This window comes from Pogona vitticeps, chromosome 10 (genome assembly GCF_051106095.1).
Source record: "Pogona vitticeps strain Pit_001003342236 chromosome 10, PviZW2.1, whole genome shotgun sequence".
Lineage (NCBI taxonomy): Eukaryota > Metazoa > Chordata > Lepidosauria > Squamata > Agamidae > Pogona > Pogona vitticeps.
In genome coordinates, this window is record NC_135792.1 from 2,708,246 (window position 1) to 2,727,581 (window position 19,336).

A 19,336-nucleotide genomic window follows, 5' to 3' on the forward strand; every position below is an offset into this window, starting at 1 on the left:
CAGGCTTCTAATTCTTGGTCTGTCTATGCTTTTGAGCTGTGTTTGTCAAAACGCCATGAGCGATCGGGACAGGAAGGTGTTTGTTACACCACTGAGCCATCTAACGCACAGAAATCTGGGGATTTAGCAAACCTAGAGCCACAGGTTTCCTTGAAAGGGTATTTGGTCAGCTGTTTGCAAACTGCAGAACTCAGATCATGGAGGAAAGACCACGGACAGCAAAGATCCAGCTTCTGGGTCTCCTGATGGTAGTCAAATTATGTGCTTTAAAACTTGCATTTTTCTCTGTTTATAATAACAACAGGGAAATCTCTGTTTTCCACATTTGGGGGCTACAGTTTTTCATTGACCACGCTGGGAGAGGCTGATGGACATCCAGAACATCGGGGGTAGGTGGTGGGTGGGAGAGGATTCCCCATACCCTAGTTTCTTATCATTTATACCCCATAATTTACACAGATCATTTCTAAGGGGCATGCAGTTGTTCTCGTTCCATTATATCCTCATCAAGGTGCCTTGACACCCCCAAACATTCTTGAAACATTTTAAAAAATAACCATTAGAGCAAGCAAGGAAGCTTTTTTTGGGGAGGGAACACCCCCAGATTTGTCAGGGGAAAAAAATAAGAGGAAGAGTTGCAGGAACAGGGAGGGGGTATGTGTCCCCCTCCCGATGCCTATCCTAAATCTAGAGGGACACATATTTCCTGTGTCATGTCGGAAGGGAGGTTGTGACCGTTGCACCACACAGCCTCTGTCCAGAGTTTGAGCCAACCATGAAATGCTTAGAATCCATGCAACCTGCATGAGAAGAATGGAAGCATACAAGTCTAGCCAAGGTATTGGGGGGTGGGGAGATACTGAAAACTAGCTATATCCTGGCATTTGAGTCATTTATGGCTGGGATTTTTAGACACCACGGGGTCTGTAGTAATGAGAAAACTGGTCCTTCGGGGGGGGGGGGGCATTGGTGGGAAACATTGAATGAGGCTGGGCAGCCTCCTCCTCCTCCTCCTAGCAAAACAGCCACAACTTCTTTTCCATCCACCAACGGCTGGGAAGTTACTTTGCTTCCCGGGAAGTTATTTAGAGAAAAAGGACCCGTTTGTTTCCCTGAGTCTTCAGTCACAGACTTCAGTCACATCAACAAAGTTTTGGCAGCTTCAAAGAAGAACAGAAGGCGTAAAGGAAAAAAAATGTTGTGTCTGGATAAGAACACACACAGACAGGGAAAGGTGTTAGGTAACAACATTTTGTATCCTGGGGCTTTCCTGCAAACAAAATCAATAACATTTTAGCAGAAATTTTTTTTTGTTTTTGTCAACAATGTCATCCTCAAAACCCTGAAAGGTTTGTTTGTCCTTCTGCGACCTTTTGATTTCTCCAAATCTGAAGGTAACTCCTATGTCTTGACTGTCTCTCCCCCCGCCCCATTTTATCTGCATTAAGACAAGGCAGAGCTAGGAAGTAACCAATTACAAATAATGAGTTGCATGTAATTAATTCCTTCCTGCAATAACTTAGCTATACTATAAAGGGGCAGGAAAAAGAAGTACTGTATCTATTCCCGACCTTGACTCTTGTGTTTGCGTTCTTGCAACGATGCTAGTTACTTTCTAGTTACAGAGGATGTGGCCTTGTTACTTGCCATGTTTGTATCGCATGCCAGTAGCATTTAAAAAACACTAAATGTAACTACTTCTGTTTGTAGTTGTAAAAGGAGAAAATGTTCCCAAATAATAAAGTTTTGAAAAGGAGACCCAGCTAAATCTGCACTCCGGTACAGGATGAACTCTCTGGAAGAAGTTTTAACCTTGTTCTAGGAGAACACAAAAGGCACAGAGAAGCCCTTTCTTGACAAGGCCAGCCCAACCTTTTGACGGAGCGAAGAAGCAGCCCTTAAATGCCGAGAGGTGCCGTTTTGTCCTGGATCCCCGAAAATAGCCTGATGCACAAAAGACCCCTCCCCATGCCATCTCACAGCTCAGTGATAAAAATTAACTTTTCCAATCCAGGTCTGTTCGTCTGTGGGACTAGGAGGAGGAGTGCAATTTACCCTTTGTGCCAGACCTCCTTTCTGCTCTTTCCCTGATGCAGACTGCCCTTAAATCAGTAGTGGTGCCTTGCTTAACGATTACCTTGTTAAACGATGAAACCGCTTGACGATGAAGTTTTTGCAATCGCTTAATGATGTTTAGATAGGGAAATTTGTATCCTGTTCCAAGATTTCGGGGATGACACCTGCAATCAAAGGCACCTCTTTGTGATGTCACAGACGCCAGGCAGGTAAGGGGTGGGAGGAGGTAAATCAGGGTCGTAACCCTTACCTGCTTGGCTTCTGTGACATCGCAGGAGAAATGAACCAGGGTTGTCTGGATTTCTGTAAAAGGAAAGCTGCTTTCCACCCTCCCTTATTTTTCTGAAAGACAAGGGGCTGCAAAGCTACTGGGGAATACCAGCTTGGTCTTGAAGAGCCATTGCAACATAGCTGTGAAAGTGTGCCTTTTTATTCCTGGTTATGTGATGCCACCTAGCTCTAGAAACTGGGATAACAAATGAGCAGAGTTAGCGATCAGAGCCAGTCCCCATAGCCGGTGGCATGAAGGTTGCCATTCAGAGAACCGATTCTTTCCAGAGAGTGGCTGGGAGGATGAAACGAGGAAAAGGAAGTTGTAAATTGCTTGGATTTTATTGGATAAAAAAAGCGGTATATAAATGCAATAAATTTCGATGAGTGAATTGTGGAAAAGATTAGAATGCCCACTGATTCCAAATCAGATCTGGAACCCCTTATTGCTGCTTTAATGTGCGTGTGTGTGTGTGGAGGGGAGAAAACATAAAATAAAGAAATTAATGGTGCCAGACTATTCTCTGAGGCAAGATCTCAGAATAACGTGTCCATCTCTGGGCCCCACAATTTAAGAAGGGTATTAAGGGACATTTCCAGAGGTGAGCGGCCAACCGAGCTATAAACCAAGCCCTGTGAGGACTGGTTGAAAGCTGACAGGAGAACCATCTTTAGGTCTCTGTTCCACGGAAAATTGACAGAACTGGTTTTATGCTGATTTGTAAGACCAAACGGGACGTGGTGGCGTTGCAGGTTAAACCACAGAAGCCTCTGTGCTGCAAGGTCATAAGACCAGCCGTCGTAAGATCGAAGCCACGCGACGGAGTGAGCTCCCGTCGCTTGTCCCAGCTCCTGCCAACCTAGCTGTTCGAAAGCATGTAAAAATGCAAGTAGATAAATAGGTACCATCTCACCTCAGTGGGAAGGTAACGGCATTCTGTTTCTAGTTGTGCTGGCCATGTGACCACGGAAAGGATCTACAGATAAATGCTGGCTCTATGGCTTGGAGATGGGGATGAGCACCGCGCCCTAGAGTCGAACAGGACTGAACTAAATGTCGAGGGGAACCTTTACCAAAAAATAAACAGACTCAAATTACAATGAATTAGATTCAAAGGAAACATTAAGAATAACTTCCTGTGGTCGTCATTTTTTTGACAGAGGAATGTCTTTGGAAATTAGTACTCTTCTTTTTAGATGGCCATCTCTTAAGTGGTGCTTCTGGCAGCCAGTTGGACTAGATGACTTGTCAGGATCCCCTCACAGTCAACAATTCTTTGTAGATTTGAGTGTTCTGAAGCCTTAAGCCTTTGCAACAATCCACAATATCTGCATATTGTGTTTGTACATGTGACAAGACGTAGGTAGAGGAACCCTTGGCTTATTCATCTGTGACTCTACATCCATCATTGCTTTCAAAACAGCAAGCTTCTCTGTTCATTTTTGAAAGAATACAAAACCTAGAATTAAAGTGTGTGATGTTACTTCTTGATGACTCAACCCTGCTCACGTTCCCAAGGTAAAGAACAGAATTAAAGACAGAAGAGCGCAGTGCCCTACTTAGAAACCAGGCAGGGAAATGAATCCTTCCCTTGATATCATGAACAACTCATATTATTTGCAGGAAGCAAAGATGATTTTGCTCTGGGGTCATTCTGTTTTAAATCAAACTCAGATTTAAAGAGCTAATTGCTCATGTTCCCAAATGGAATTTTCCTCTACTCTATTCCTCTGTGGCTTCTTATGGGGGGAAAAGGCTTGTAAAAACACTTCAGAGAATAGTGTTGAAAAGCAGCGTATGCAATGAACAAATATTCCTTGTTTTCCACGCGTTCTTCTGAGCTACCAGACGCGAGGTTCACATAAAATATACACTCACCCATGTCAGTTTAGCGACAGATGGGATTTCCGTGGCCTGTTCTGAGCTAGATGGCTGGCAGGAACATCTTGCAAGAACTCATGTCTTTCTCTAGGTACTGCGTTGACAGGTGACATGCTTCCAGTCTGGATTCAAGGGGTGGGTGATGACTATTTCAAACCCGAACTGGCCTGGGACAAAAATACCTGGAAGAGCAGCCCTCCTGATGTTTATCTGCCCAAGAACTGAGACCCACCAGACGAGGAGCCCCCAGTCTTCCCGTGTGAGCAACACATTACATGAAGATGCAAGCGTGAGCCATCCTGGTCGTGGCCCACCCCGTGGAAGCCCCACGGGCGCCGACACTGGCCTCTTTGACCCACAGAGTCAAAATGTGGTTCTTTACTAATATTTCTGGGGACAACAGGTAAATGGAGTGACTAGGCTGTGGCAGTCTATTACAACATACATGGTTTTAATTTTTTAAAAGCCGTTTTAAATTGCTCACAATTTTACATGTTTAATGTACATTTTTAACAGTTTTACATTTTAATGTCTGTACCACTCCCCCAGAACTTTCAATATAGGGCAGGGCATGGGCACTTAAATAAATACGTACTACACCCCATCGTAAGAGCAGGTGTCCCTGACCAAAGGGCCTCCAAATATCAGGACACAAAAGATAAATTATTTCATGCAAGTATACGATTGACGTTGTTTTACATGCCGTCAAAGTTGCTTCCAGCTTGTGGCAACCCTATGAATGAAATATCTTCCTATTAAGAGTCCTGCTCAAGTCTTGCAAACCATGGTTTCCTGTACTGAGCCAATCCATCTCATGTCTGGCCATCTTCACATCCTGCTGCCTTTTCCTATCTTTGCCCACTTTTCTGTTTCAGCAAGTTTTCTTCTTAAGATAGGCCACACAACTAGATCAAGGGCATGATTTTATCTATAGTGTACTTCTTTAAGTCTGCCAGATTTATCAGAGATAACCAGCAGGTGGCATACGGCCCAAGCCACTGTGGCTTGCCTGATCTTTATTAAAAGTACAATTATGTCCTAAAGCTAGTCTGGTAAACTTTCCTCTCCCTCTGGCAGTAGAGGTTAGGGAAAACAACCTGGAAGGATTCTTAGTAAAGAAAAGTGCAACACTTTACAATGAAGAAATTAGCAGGATGTAGTTTTGCAATCTTAATTCCATTTCTATTTAAGAGTTTTTCTTTCTGCTGTCTAGCCGAAACAAACGTGAATACCAAGTTTATTTGAAATTACAGACTACGGCTCACTCTGTTTACACAGGACAAGCCCACACTGTAAATAATTGTTCAACGGGTAGATACATGCCTTCTTTACTGCTCGGCTGTATCTTTCTCCCTTTCTTCCAAGTTACTAGGCTATGGCCAACTTTAACAATTCTCCTTCTGCTGTGATGGGGCTGTGCCGCTCCTAGGCTTGGAAATACGACAGGGCAGCACCTTAGAGCCTGTGAAGTGTAATTACATAACACCAAGCTGCTTCCGACTGATGCCGACCCGTCATAGGGTTTTTGAAGCGAGATGTTCACGGAGGGATCCCTCACTGAGCCAAGCAAAGATGTGAACTCGGATCTCCCGAGTCCAACTCTGACATTCTATCCACTACACGACACGGGCTCTCCTAGCAGCAGGGACCCACTGCTGCAAACAGCTGTTTTTTCATTTAATTCAGGGGATAACAAACCAATCCACGTACCTCTTCATTCCAAAGTGGGGGGGGGCAACAAAACCCACTGTGGTTCTAACTCAACCTGCAAGCATTTTTTGCCATGTCACTATCCGGAGATTGCAATAAAATATCAGAATATTCATTTATTAAAAGGGTTAGCCGAACTATATACATGTAAGCTTCAACACGAAGGTGAAACTCTGGAGTGTAGGTCGTGAAGGAAATTTAAACGAATCAAAACACTTCATCCTAATTGCAGAACGCTTCAAAGACACAACGGTTTGGTTGTTTTAAGTCTGCCGAATTCTTGTAGAAGCTATCTTGGTAGAACTGCAGGTTTATCATTTCTGACCTTTTCTTCCCCAAAGAAAACGTTGCTTGTTTAACTCTTGAGTATTAGCTGGAACGGACGAGTTAGCGGGCTCCGGAAACTAAATGAAAAGCGGCAACAGGTCAGCCAGGAAAAAGAGACAGCCTTCACTGACGTAAGATCAGATTTGCTCATCAAGAGGCTCCTGCATGTCCCAAGGTCATTACCCGTCTTTAAAGAGTGTGGCATGCTTATTTCCAACCAGGCAATCAAAGAATCAGTCTCTGGTTGATAATTTTCCTGTTTATTTCTGCCAAGGCCACCGAAAATACAAACGCTTTTTCATCAGATAGGTTTGCATACATGTCCACTTCTTTCTCCTGTTTTTCTGCAGAAGGAAGGGAAAAAAAAATAAGCAGTGCATGAACATAGTATTTCTGCTCCTATTTTGCTTTGTTTTTTTCTTTTAAAGTGGAAGGACTCCTTCGTCACCCACTCATCCATCGTTCACCATGGAAGGAGCTAAAGGGCAGCCTCTTGATGCAGCTGAACTTAAAGATCAGGCAAGCTTAGGAGGTGGTAAAAGCACTTCCTGAAAGTGGCACGTAGCATAGCTTAGGGGAGCAAGGGGAAATCTGGTAGGTGGTCCATGGTTCGAGCTTTGCAGCACAGCGGTTAAAACTGCAGCCCTGCAGTCAAGACTCTGCTCACTACCTGAATTCAAACTTGACAGACTCAAGTGGCCACTTTGAGGTTGATTCAGCCTTCCATCCTTCCAAGGTCAGTAAACTGAGTACCCAGCTTGGCCGGGAGGGGGGGGGGAATGTGTAGCCTGTATAATCATGTTGCAAACTGCCCAGAGATTTCTTTCAGCCTATGGGGCCATCTATAAGCAGTAGGCTTTGCCTTGCCAGTTAATCTTGCTCAGTGGGAGCAAGTGGCCATTTTCGCTGCCTGTCTTGCGAGGAATCCGTCCCTAAACACATCGGGGAGCCATTTTATTTACCCGGCAGCCATTTTGAAACCGCCGATCAGCTGTTGGAAAATCGTCGTTTTGCGAAGAATCGGTTCCCGAAGCAGAGAACCAATCATCGCAAAGCGAAATTCCCCCATAGGAAACATCGTTTTGCGATCGCAAAAAGTTTATCGTAATGCGATTTCATCGTTAAACGAAACAATCGTAATGCCAGGCACCACTGTACATGCTGACTCAGGATCATGGCTGAAGCTCTTTCATGGTACATTTAAAAAACTTCTAAAACCTTTAAAGTTGTTTTTTTAAGGATATCTCTAAAACAATTCTTGCCTTTCTCAAAGCTAAGGCATTGGTCTGTCTTACCATGGCAGGGGGAGGTAATTATGTCTTTTCCAGGCTGGGAAAGACACACAGCAACATCGTGCACACACTTGTGACACCTCACCATGCAAAGATCAGCAAGGAAGGGCTCTGCTTCTCCTACCTCGTTCTTCTTCGTGTTTTTTGGCCGAGACGGTCTTTGGTCGTCCCCTCCCTCTTCGACTGTGGTCCGAGTGGCTGTTGGATCTGGACCGCCTCCTGTTTTCCAAGTCTCTATTTCCCACATAGTTTATCTTCTCTCGTTTGACCCTCTCTGTCCGTCTTCTCTTAGCCTCACTTCTGATTTCTGTTCCAACACATCAGCGTCATCATCATAATTATCATTACTAATATTATCACAATTGCAAGCATTATCATTCAGCGACATTATTTTAAGAGTCTGTCCTCCTTTTTGGATATTGGACTGCACCCTAAGCTAGCACCCCAGTCCTTCCCAGTAAAAAAAGGGGGGTCCTGGATACACCATTCATTTTTAAATGGGGGAAAATGAATACAGGAGTTAAGAAGAGAAAAATGGCACAAAGCCCTTTCCGAACCTTTGAGCTTGGACAACAACATAATCATCATCCTCATCATCCTCCTAGAACTGCAAGGGACCCTATGGATCATCATGTCCAGCCCCTGCAAAGGATGCCCCAGTGGGGAATTGAACCCCCAGCCTCTGCCTAAACCGCTCAGCTAACCAGCAGTTCATTTTAAGAATGAAATGTTTTCCAAGGAACTATCAGAAACCATGACTTTGCCACATGGCAAATACGGGCAATAATCTGAACTTTTCTGAAATAAAGAGAGAGAGGCAGGAAGTTGCCATAAGCATACGGAGGAAGGACCAGCAACCCCCTTTAAGACTTTCCCTCTGAGCTACTCTATGTTTTCTGTTAGAAGGCAAGAGACCATCTTTTCCTACCACCGCAATAAAAGAAAAGTTCATCAAGGCGCTCAGTACCTGCAGAGGGTGGTAACCTTTCAGACCGCTTTGCATGCAAGAGTTTTCGACTGATAAATATATACCCACACGGACAAGACTTGCACGCAACAGGAACCTGAAAGAGATCAAAATGGGGTGAGATCACTTCTCTGTGTTTTATCAAGAAATTTAAAAAGCACTTCTACAGGTAAGAAAAGTGTTCGAGCCCAAACAGGAAATTTGGGACTGAATTCACAGTCCAGAAAAGCTTCTTATTTAAACTACAGTTCTAAAATCTCCTAGCCAGCCTGATCACCGACCTAGGGGGATCTTGAGATGATTGTCCAAAACTCTAGTCCCCCCCCCAAAAAAAACTAGCAGAATATGTGACGTCAGAAATGCCCCTAAACTGGACTGCAGGCAAGGCGTAACTGAATGATCTTTTCATGCAGACAAAAATCTCTTCACATGAAAAGGAAAACAAACAGCAAACAAACTAGCATTCTTCCGCCTGGCTTTAAATCTTCTCCATACTAAAAGCAAGTTATTTTTCCTTGGGTGCGGACTCAAATATTCCACCACATGCTTGTAGTTGTCTACAGAAGGAACCGTTTTAACATGCCATCTGTTGCTTCTGCAGATTACCTATTAATTATTTTGAACGGTAGAAAATTAAGGCTGAAATCCTGTCCCTACTTATCCAGAAGTAAGAAATGCTGAGCTCAGTGTTGTAAAACGGGGTGATCAATGGGGGCAGGCAGTTTTTTGTCCCTTAAATCCCACCCCCCCCCCCCCGCGTTACACAGACTGTAATCTATTTGAAAAGTCCATCTGTGAACCGAGAAATTCCTGGGAGCAGGCAATCCATCCTTTTTGCTGCAGCAAAACACATTTTTGGTGAGGGAGTAGGGCGAGATCTGGTACTAGAAAATCAAGTTTGCTCACGAGCAACAGACCCTCTATTTGACTCCATATTGAATTACAACTGCATTATTCTAGAGATAAATCAACAGCACAATAAGTTATATTATTCACAGTGCTAATAAAACATTGGCCAAAATCTTGTTACTTGCCATAGTAAACTGTTTTAATATGGGGTATTATTAAAACATTGGGTTTTTTTAATGGTTTTCTAAAGTTTTAATATTGTTGTATGCCACTCAGAGATCATTGGTAATGGTGTGGCTAAAAAAAAATGCAAATAAATAAATAAACTGCAACTAGAGTAGGCCCATTGAATAAGTAGGGATCTGGTGAGTCAACTCCTCTGTTGTTGTTGCATGCTGTCAAGCTGGAACTGACTTAAAGCAGCCCTAACAGGGTTTTTCATGTAGGTGAGGCATTTAAGGAGAGGCTTTATCACTTCTAAACCCCCCAGTGAGCTTCCAGGGCCAAGAAGGGATTCGAACCCTGTTCTCTGGAGTCCTCGTTTGTCACTCTTTCCACTACACCACACTGGGAACCCCCAACTCCTCTGCAAGTTCCATGAATTCAAGGGGCCCAACTCTACAGCGTGAAGCAACAGGATTGCCACTGATGCTTCTCTAAAAGCAGCTACTGTCCGGTGGCCAAGACCACTGTTTCAGCAGGAAGGGATGTTGGTTATACATTGGAAGGAAGAAGCAGCAAAGCACGGGACAAGCATGTGCTGAACAGTTGCTGCAGCTTTTACATCTATGGGGTGTTGCACAACTGTTATGATGGCTGCTGCTGTTTGTTTGTTTTGAGCAAAATGCACATTTGGAGTTATGTCTTATGCGAAAGACATTCTGATTCATAACTTTAGGCACAATACTTGAGTAAATGCTATTCAACCTCTACATTCATTGGAGGGGGGGGAAAGGGGGGGATTTTATTCTGTGTACATCCCACAAGTTATTCCCACTGCTAGAGGCAGGGCTGTTATTTCCTGGGCAGCACTTTGCACAGATGCACACTGATGAGCAGCCAGGCTTTCAATGGCAGATGATTACTCTTCAAATCCACCCTGCAGATCTGCCAAGATGAACAATGAAGCCCATTCAATGTGCACCTGAAGGTAATTCATTGGATGGGTACCCCCCAGCCCATCAAAGAAATTGGCATCAATAACACGATGCCCATAATCTTCTGAATGGTGTGGGTGGTGTTTTGTTTTTTTTTTTAAAAAGACGTTTTCAGAAAGGCCTTACCCCAATAGTCTTGTGGAATTTTTAGATGCCGCTGACCATAGCCCGTATCATGGCTTTTCCCCCTTGGAAAAGCGAGCAGTCATACCATGACAGGGAATCCACATCCAGAGAAGCACATATACAGAGGGACTATTGTCACCCACACCCTCCACACAAATTTTCGGAAGCGGCTTCCGACGCAGCACAGAGCCGCTATTGAGAAAGCAACCAGTGGCTCTCCCATCTATGCTGGCATGCAAAAAAGCCTCGTTCCAACAGAAACACCGGTACTTTAGTCAACAATAACCTAGGCTGTCATTTCCAGGAAAACATCAGCATTTCTCCCGTCTGGTAAGCCACGTTTCAGTTTGATTGGTAAGCTCCTTTTGACTGCAGCTGCTGTGAATTTTAAGCACCACATGGAATATTAAGGCTTTTGCTATCGCATGGAAGCTTTTCCCAAAAGGGGGCCCTCCAGATGTTTCAGGTTTTTTTTTGTGATCACACAAAAAAGGGAGCAAATTTTCTTCTAGCTTGTGCGACTTCATACTCCATGCATCCTCCCGTAACACAAAGCCATCCCCAGTTCTCTTCTGAAATGTCTCCACACTCTTTCTGTTTAAATTGCAAGTTTTAAACGTGTCTGCCCCACTTAGATTCAGTTCACTCCCTCATTTGTTTATATTTGATCTACAAAAAACAAACAAACTGTAAACCACATACATCTAAAGATTTCAAACCATGGTACAACAGTCATAACAATTACAAGGAGCACAATGCACACCACATCATGCACGATTTATACTGCTCATGCAATAGGTGGCAGGCTGAACGACACAAAGGAAAAGCTTGCAAAACAAAGGTCATTTTCAACATGGACAAAGAACTTAAATTTTTGGACTGGGTTGAACATCAAAGAGAATAATGAATGGGACCCACATGGGGGAGTGCCCTGTGCCAAAGGACTGCCGAGTAGAACGGCCGAGTACACCTCCACCTGGAGTAGTGAAATTCCCAGAATTGCACAAACAGCACAATTGCACAATGCTGCATGACCACCCTGGGGAGAGTGGAATAGAAGCTTAATAGGATACTGGCCTGTGAAACGTTTGCCACAGGCTCCCACTGGCTCCGACCCCTTGCTCTGTGTATTCATACCTAGTCCAAAAGCCCCACCATCCAGCAATAAATGTCATCAACATACTGATACTCTCCAATTCCTAACTCTTTTGTTTTATAATAGGATAAATCTGCAGACCTACTGAATCAGCACTCCGAGTCAGAAAAGAACTGGATGAAGGACAACAAACCACATCTCTGTCCTGACAAGACAGAGGGAACACATGCAGGGGCTCATGTGCCTACAGACCTCATGTTCAGCCTGCCCTGGATGCAGAATTCTCTCCAGCAGTTCCAGGGTTCCCAACCTTGGGTGACCCAGGCGTTCTTGGTCCGCAGTTCTCAGAAACCTTCGACACCAGTTAGTTGGGCTGCCTGGGGTTTCTGGAAGATGCAGCCCAAGAACATCTCGGTTACCCAAGGCTGGGAACCCCTGCTCTAGCAGATCATTCTAAGTCCCTTGCTAAACTACAAACCCCAGGATTCCATAGGATGGAGCAACTGCAATCAAAATGATATCAAACTGCTATAACTATGTACCACAGGTGCACAAAAACATATGCCAAATAAAACCACTGAGTTTTTAAGATACCACAAGCCACTGTATTATTATTATTATTATTATTATTATTATTATTATTATTATTATTATTATTATTATTATTGGTAGACACTGAACCACCAGCTGCAACTGTATTTAGACAGAGACAGCTTGGCCTGTGTTAAGGCCCCTTGGGAGTTAAGACAGAAAGCATGATAGTTTTCCAGGTTTACAATCTATGATGTTTTCATTTATCTCAGGGATTGCTTTTAGTGTGCCTTTTAAACGGATGCTGTGTCTACTGCAGTGATTTTAAACCCACCAGGTATCTTCATGTTGTCATAAAACTATCAAGAAAAACACTTATTTCTATAACTGAAAATATTTTCAGTTATGAAAATAACACGGTTATTTTCATAACACGGTTCGGAAGGCACCTTTGTAAAGGCGAAAACACAACGCAATCTGCACCACCACATCTTATCCCGCACCTCCATGTCAGGAAGTGCATAGAATGCAACTCTCTCTTTTTCATTAGGAGCACAAAAAAATTCTCAAACAGCTTACCGAAGCTATTAATAGCATGCTTCAACAGGGCCTCACTGGGTGAAAATAAACAGCACTGACTAGTCCGGTTCCACTGCTCGGTATTTCATAGAGACAAAAGTCTGTACTAGAAATTACCAATGGAAAATTAAAAATAGAATGTAATGTGATTAGTATGTTCTTGGTTTGTTACTTGTAATACTCACTGTCGTTAGGGCTAAATGCTGTCTCTTAATGATGTAAAAGCTGCCTTGGCTCCCTTTTAAGAAGAAAGGTGGGGCAAAATATCTTAAATAATATAATACACAAGTGTTTTCCAACACGGTTAGCAGACAGAGAAACACAGGATAGAACTAGCAAAACCTAGGAGATGTTTGGCATGCAATTCTCACCTCTTATGGAAATGGCCCTATCCTTCCTTGGTTTCCCAATATCTGACCTTGTTTTGATAGTCCTCTTACTTGAACAAACCTGGATTAATTTTTTTGTAATTTGTGATCAATTCTTCATGCTAGTCACCTTCTGATATGGTGATGAGGCTGGCTGCCCTTTTAATTTCATTTCTTCTGTATGGTAAAACCGTGTCCAAGAACTGTGGAGAAATGTGTGCATGTGCAGAACAGGCAGACTCTCCTGTTCCACTGATTTATGCAAAAGAAAATTAAACAACCTTGGAATGCCCTAAGGTTTTGGACCAGCAAGTCTGTATAACACATGGTAATAAAATTGTCATTTGGTAGATGAGATCTTCACTGGGAGAATAGGTTGGCAAATGAAATTTTAAAAAAAGACGGTACAGCCTGTGCTTTTCTTTTGGTATGCGCTCCTAAGCAAACACTTATTTTGTACCCTGAAAAAATGTTAGTCTTACTGAAGGAGGAAAGAATCATAAAATAGATTTCATTACATACACTGACAAACTAGACAGTTGCACCATGAGGTGTTAGATTCCACCATATAGCCTTAGCCGTCTCATTGCATATTAAGGCAATCATTTTGCTTACCCCTGGGAGGACATTTTAAGAATTCTTGAAATAAGAAGTCCTGGTTCTAGGCCTCTTTTAAAAAAAAACCCTGCATCTACAAAATACTTGTAAAATTATAACCTTGAAATGACTCAGCAGCAAGCTGGCAGGATGGTGCTCTCAAAAGCAAAAGATCAGAAACATTATGAAAATAAACCCTTCTCTCTCTCTCCCCCTCCCCAGTAAGCTTTCTGACTTCTTCCAGTGTTGTGCCATTAGGCCTTGTAAGAAAAAAGACCTTTTCAGCACAATCTGAAAACAGCCTTAATTCACCAAGCCTACTGGAGTACAGTGGTAGCCATGGTAAAGCTACAGCTGCAGCTATTAAACATTTACAACCTGCCTCAAAAAACATCAAAGTGTCATAGAGAAAAACACGGCCATGTCAAAGACAGGCAGAAGCATGCAAAATTCTCTATTTTTAAATCAGGCTGTTATTGTGCAGTAGCAAGAGATGACACAGAAAGATGGCTTTCTAAGGCCTGTTCTACACGGTATACTGAAGCAATCTGGTTATGTTTCACAAAGCTAGGGATTGTGAGAGGCGGAGGAAAACCAGAGCCTGGAGCCTCAACACACAAGAAAGGAACAGCTGCTTTTGATGCAAGACTCTTGGAAAATAAAATAAATTCTAAGCCAAGTCTCCCTGCGGAAAGTGAAACAAGACCTTATAGGGACACGAAACATCACCTAAATGCTTAATGCTGTGCTCTCTGCATAACATTTCCACGCTGGGTAAATCAATACTCAAGAAAGGGGAACCCTTTCTTAAGAGGAAGCATGTAGTGCTGAAAAGTTGTGCCACGCAGATACCACGCCATAATTAAGGGCATCTCCACACTTTAGATGGGCATTGTGTTGACTGTATGAATGAACACGTCTACAGCATATGCACAACACATGTGCATACATAACAAGGATGATCAGAGGGCTGGAAACCAAGCCCTATGAGGAAAGACTGAAAAAAGTATAGGGCCCTTCACTATTCTATGATGACAAATAAGTTCACATCCATTTGGAAAATGAAACCCATAAGGCTTCGCTACCCTATAGACACTGGCATTCAAGGTATGTTGTTCACACAATATTTATAACATGAAACATCAGCATACTGTGCAAATGAAGAAACATGCATCCTGCATAAACGGTGGAAATTAAAGTTTTTAAGATGCTTATGCTGATACTCATGCCTGCCCAAACCAACTTAAACCCGCAACATTTAGTATACAATGATTAAATCCAACACATCTGGGCTCACAACCCTCAAACTAGACTGGCTGCAAATTTCTGTTTTTAAGACAGGGTGGCCAGTAAACTTTTAAAAAGAAAAGTTGCAATTCTGCCATCCATAGTTGCTAGAATGTGGCTGGAGAGACCCGTTATTTGCCCCATAAGCTCAACTGATTACCATCTGCCAGTCACCAACGGTCATTTCACAAATTTGCAGGGAAATGAAAGAGAAGGGAGAGAACTAAATAGATACAGTCTGCAGAGCACTGAGGAGGAAACTGAGAGCAGAAATGGAATAGATAAATAAATGCAATATATAAATAAAATTCTGGGTGGCAGCATGCACCAGCTGTGTCCACTTAACATTCTTTCAATTTTATAAAAAAAATGTAAACAGCAGTACCTTGACCTCTAAGGCAGTTTCCAAAATTGTACAGGCAATTTTAAACGGAAAACTTAAAAAAAGAATTCCCAAACAAAACAAGGCATGATCAGATTAAGGTGAAACCGACACTGCAGTACAACGTGTGGGAGGAAGGAGAGAGAGAGAACTCACTTCAGTTTTTCAGAAAGCTATGAAAAGTACATTTATTTTTAGTGCACTGAAGTGTAGGGAAATTCAAGCTTTTGCATGACTCAGATCTTTCCCTCCAACAGAATGGAAAGACGGTTGAATAAGGGCTTCCAATGTAAGTATACCTGGATGCTTCAGCTACCAGATCCTGTTCACAACTCTACCTTCCACCCTCCACAAGTCCAGCAGCGTGGATGATTAAACTGGCTTACACTGGGATCTGATGGCTCAGAACTTGTCCTACATCTGTTGGCGCGAACGCTGACAGATTCCAACCTGGCCGACATGAGCAAAAGTTAAAACACCCCCCTGATCGTTTAATGCAAGTGTGGTGTCATTCGTGGCAACGTTAAACCCTTTTAGATTCGCACGATTGTGAGTTACTGAGGCTGTCGCTCATCCTAAAAAAAAACCACACACACACACAAACACACCCGTCCCCATCGAAGTCAACAAGACCCGCTTCCCAGTCAACATGCTAAGACTGCAGCCTCAGCTCCCCACGTTTGCTCATTCATCATCATGCTCCCACTTGGAGGGGCTCTTCATGGTCATCATCTCAAGAGAACATTAACCACACACAGGCACAGACATACACACCCGGGTGTGTGTGTGTGTGTGTGTGTGTGTGTGTGTGTGTGTGTGTGTGTGTGTGTGTGTGTGTGTGTGTGTGTGTGTGTGTGTGTGTGTGTGTGTGTGTGTGTGTGTGTGTGTGTGTGTGTGTGTGTGTGTGTGTGTTTAAAGAAGTTTGCAGCCCACACTGAAATAAATTTGCCTTCCCCGCTTGGGATTTTCCTGAAACAGTTACCTCTCTGAGATACACAAGACAAACACAAACATACATAGATAAAGCAAACATTTTAAAAAAGCTTTGTATCCAACAGTTCCGGTCTCCCTCCCTCCCTCCCTGCCATAATAACGACAAACTGCCAGCCGTCGGAAGCAAGGAGGTGCAAAAACATCCCATCCCCATAAGCTGAAGCACATTTTTAAATTAAATACTGAGTTTTTTTAAAGTGCCACAAGGGTTTTTTTTAAAGGGTTTTTTGTTGTTGTTGTTCTTTCCCACCCACACCTTTAGGATCTCGCCTGATCTGCCCGCATGGACGAAAAACACACGGCGACCGTCTTCCAAAACGACACCCCGGCGTTATTTGAAAAGAAACGTTCTTCCAATTCTTTAAATTATTTTGTTTTTCTTTTGCATCCTCTTCCCGTGCAATGCAATGCAATGCAACCCACGGGGGGACCCCCTCTTGGCCCCCCCAAATCCTGCAAAAGTGGGCAGAATCCACGGGGGTGGGGGGGGAGAGCTAAAGAACCCCAGGAGACACACTCCCCCCCAATGCCACTGGCCTGGCCACCCCCTGAACCCGTGAAGGAGGCACACGTCTGAAGGCGGCCTCCCAGTGCACGGGAGCAGGAGGCGGGGACGCGGCCTCTCACCTGCTGGTCACACTCCGGGCAGGACTTGGTGGCCATCTTCACTTTCTTCGCCCGGCCGGCAGACATGCTCCCTCATCCAGCTCGCTTCCCGGTCTCGTTCGGTCGGGGAGGTGGCGCGCGCGCAGGCACGGGCACGCGCGGGAGGGGAAGGAGGGCGCCTCGCCGTAGCCCCGCCCCCTCGCCCCAGCCGCAGCCAATAGCCAGCGCCGCTGCAGCCACCGAGGGGCGGGGCGCGCCTGAGCTCCCAGCCTCGTGCCCCGTTCGGCTGGCCCCGCCCACCCCGACGCGGGAGGGAAGGAAGGCAGGAGCGCGCGCGCGCCCTCGCGCCGCTTCCACGCCCGCCTTTCAAAGGCGGCAGAGACTTCACGGACAAACCACGCCTCCCCCTTCCCCACCTTTTCGACATATAAGGGAAAAGGGGGCGTGGCTGACGCGGCAACGAAGCCACCGCTTCACGTGGCGATTGGCTGAGTGGGTCTGAGAGAGAAGGGGGAGGTGCCTGAGTGACGGTTGGGCGAGAGAAGCGTGATGCGCCTGCGTGTGTGTGTGGGGGAAATAGGCGGGAAACTTGCGAAGGCCACTGGGGCGTGCTCCTCAGGATTTCGATATTCCTTTTTAATTTCGATATTCCTACGTGTTCTGTTGCAAAATTCAGCTTTATTCAGTATACCTCATTGGATTGTATTCCCCTGCTAAGCGATGGCACTAAAATGCTAGTAAATAAATCACCAGCCTCTTCTCATGAGATGGCCAAAGTATTGCAGCCTCAGTTTCTCACATACTTTTCTCCTACAGTATTTGCATCTACAATTAACTCCACAGTTCTATGGGTGTCTATTCAGAAATGAGTCTCATCAAGTTTAAAGAGACATATTGGTATGCAATCCCAATAGAAGTCATAAATGCAATGCCCTCTTAGCAACTAACTGTGCAGAGTGCTTCTCCAACCTTATGACAATATTTTCAATACGGCTACTATTAATACTGTATTGAAGTTCTATTTCCCAATCTTGCCACCTTCTTGACATCTCTTGTTGCACATTCTAATCAATCAACAATTTCGAGATGAAGTTTTGGAGTACATCTTGTGTTTTTCTATCCTCACCCTTGGGTAGGAATATCTTTTGGTGGAATTTGTTTGATCCTGGAAGGCATTTTCCAGGAACAAGCTTTGAGCAGCATACCAATAGATTTATGTATCCTACTAATAACACCTTGTAGGATGAATAGCAGCCCACTCTCCTGTGTGGGTAGAAATGGGTTTTGCCAAGATCTAGCTGTTTAGGAGAACTTTGTAAGTCCAAGATGTTTTGTTTCTGCTTAACTGTTTGCCATGTTCGAGGCTCACTTCCTTTGTTTACTTGGAGTGGAAGTTAAGGTACTAGAAGGGTGTTGTGCGGTGGTGGTGGGGTTGATCTTAGGCCTGAATTTTACTCTTTGCTTTAAATTGAAACTTTGGGGGTTTTAAAATCTGTTTGGGGAACATATCCCATGTAGAAACAGATTTTAAGCTTATAAATAGGTTGCATGCCAAGGCATTTCTGACAGGAATACATTTTCTGATATGAGTGGGCAGCATATAAATTAATTAATTAATTAATTAATTAATTAATTAATTAAATAAATAAATAAATAAATATGTCTGAATACAAAACACCCACACAAATAAGTTGCTATTAGTTCATCACACTTTTTTGCCCCTGAATATATAGTATGGAGTAGGTGTCAATAGATGTGGATTCTTTGACTAAAATTTAAAAATAAACAGCCCAAAAGAAACCCTCAATAAATTTAAAAGCAAGTTTAATCTTGTCTCTTTGTGCAGCTCCTGAATTACTTCATACACTCAGGCAAGGGATTTGTTGGAGGATTTAGAGTTTCTCTTCACAACTCATTTTGGCAGGGCTGTCTTTCTGATGATTTCTGTGTATGAGTACCAGTGTTTTTAAAGGACAGCAGCTTGTGATGGTACTTGTGTTACTCAAGGACAATGATTTTCACATACTAACCATTTTCACAGCTGACAGATTTATCAAAATACAAGTTGTGGGTAGAAAGAAACCCCCATCAAAATTAACAAGACACGTTCAATTGGAAAAAAAAAGATTTAGGCTAATCTTAACAGAATTATCAGAATCTCAGCTGGCTTCCTCAGAAACGTGGAAGTCAGTTTACACAGCTGAGCAAAGAATGCAGAATTCTTCACCTCCTTTTCAAAAT

General features: G+C 43.6%; 1 protein-coding gene across 1 annotated transcript; it reads right to left on the reverse strand.

Moving 5' to 3' along the window:
* Positions 1–4,658: 4,658 nt before the first annotated feature.
* C10H16orf87 (chromosome 10 C16orf87 homolog) lies at positions 4,659–17,273 on the reverse strand. The gene is made up of 4 exons (XM_072980438.2): positions 17,117–17,273; positions 8,525–8,621; positions 7,682–7,864; positions 4,659–6,609 (listed from the first exon to the last, which is right to left on the reverse strand). Exons 1-4 carry the CDS (start codon positions 17,180–17,182, stop codon positions 6,491–6,493), a joined length of 465 nt encoding a protein of 154 aa, XP_072836539.1. The 5' UTR covers positions 17,183–17,273; the 3' UTR covers positions 4,659–6,490.
* Between the last annotated feature and the right edge of the window lie 2,063 nt (positions 17,274–19,336).

Bases quoted from the DNA above. Each gene is read 5' to 3' on its own strand.
- C10H16orf87 (XM_072980438.2), bottom strand. From the start codon at position 17,182: ATGTCTGCCGGCCGGGCGAAGAAAGTGAAGATGGCCACCAAGTCCTGC. The intron at 7,865-8,524 runs GTACTGAGCGCC...GTGTTGGAACAG, and splicing joins AAGGTTACCACCCTCTGCAG to AAATCAGAAGTGAGGCTAAG. The intron at 6,610-7,681 runs GTAGGAGAAGCA...TTCCTTCTGCAG, and splicing joins AAAACACGAAGAAGAACGAG to AAAAACAGGAGAAAGAAGTG.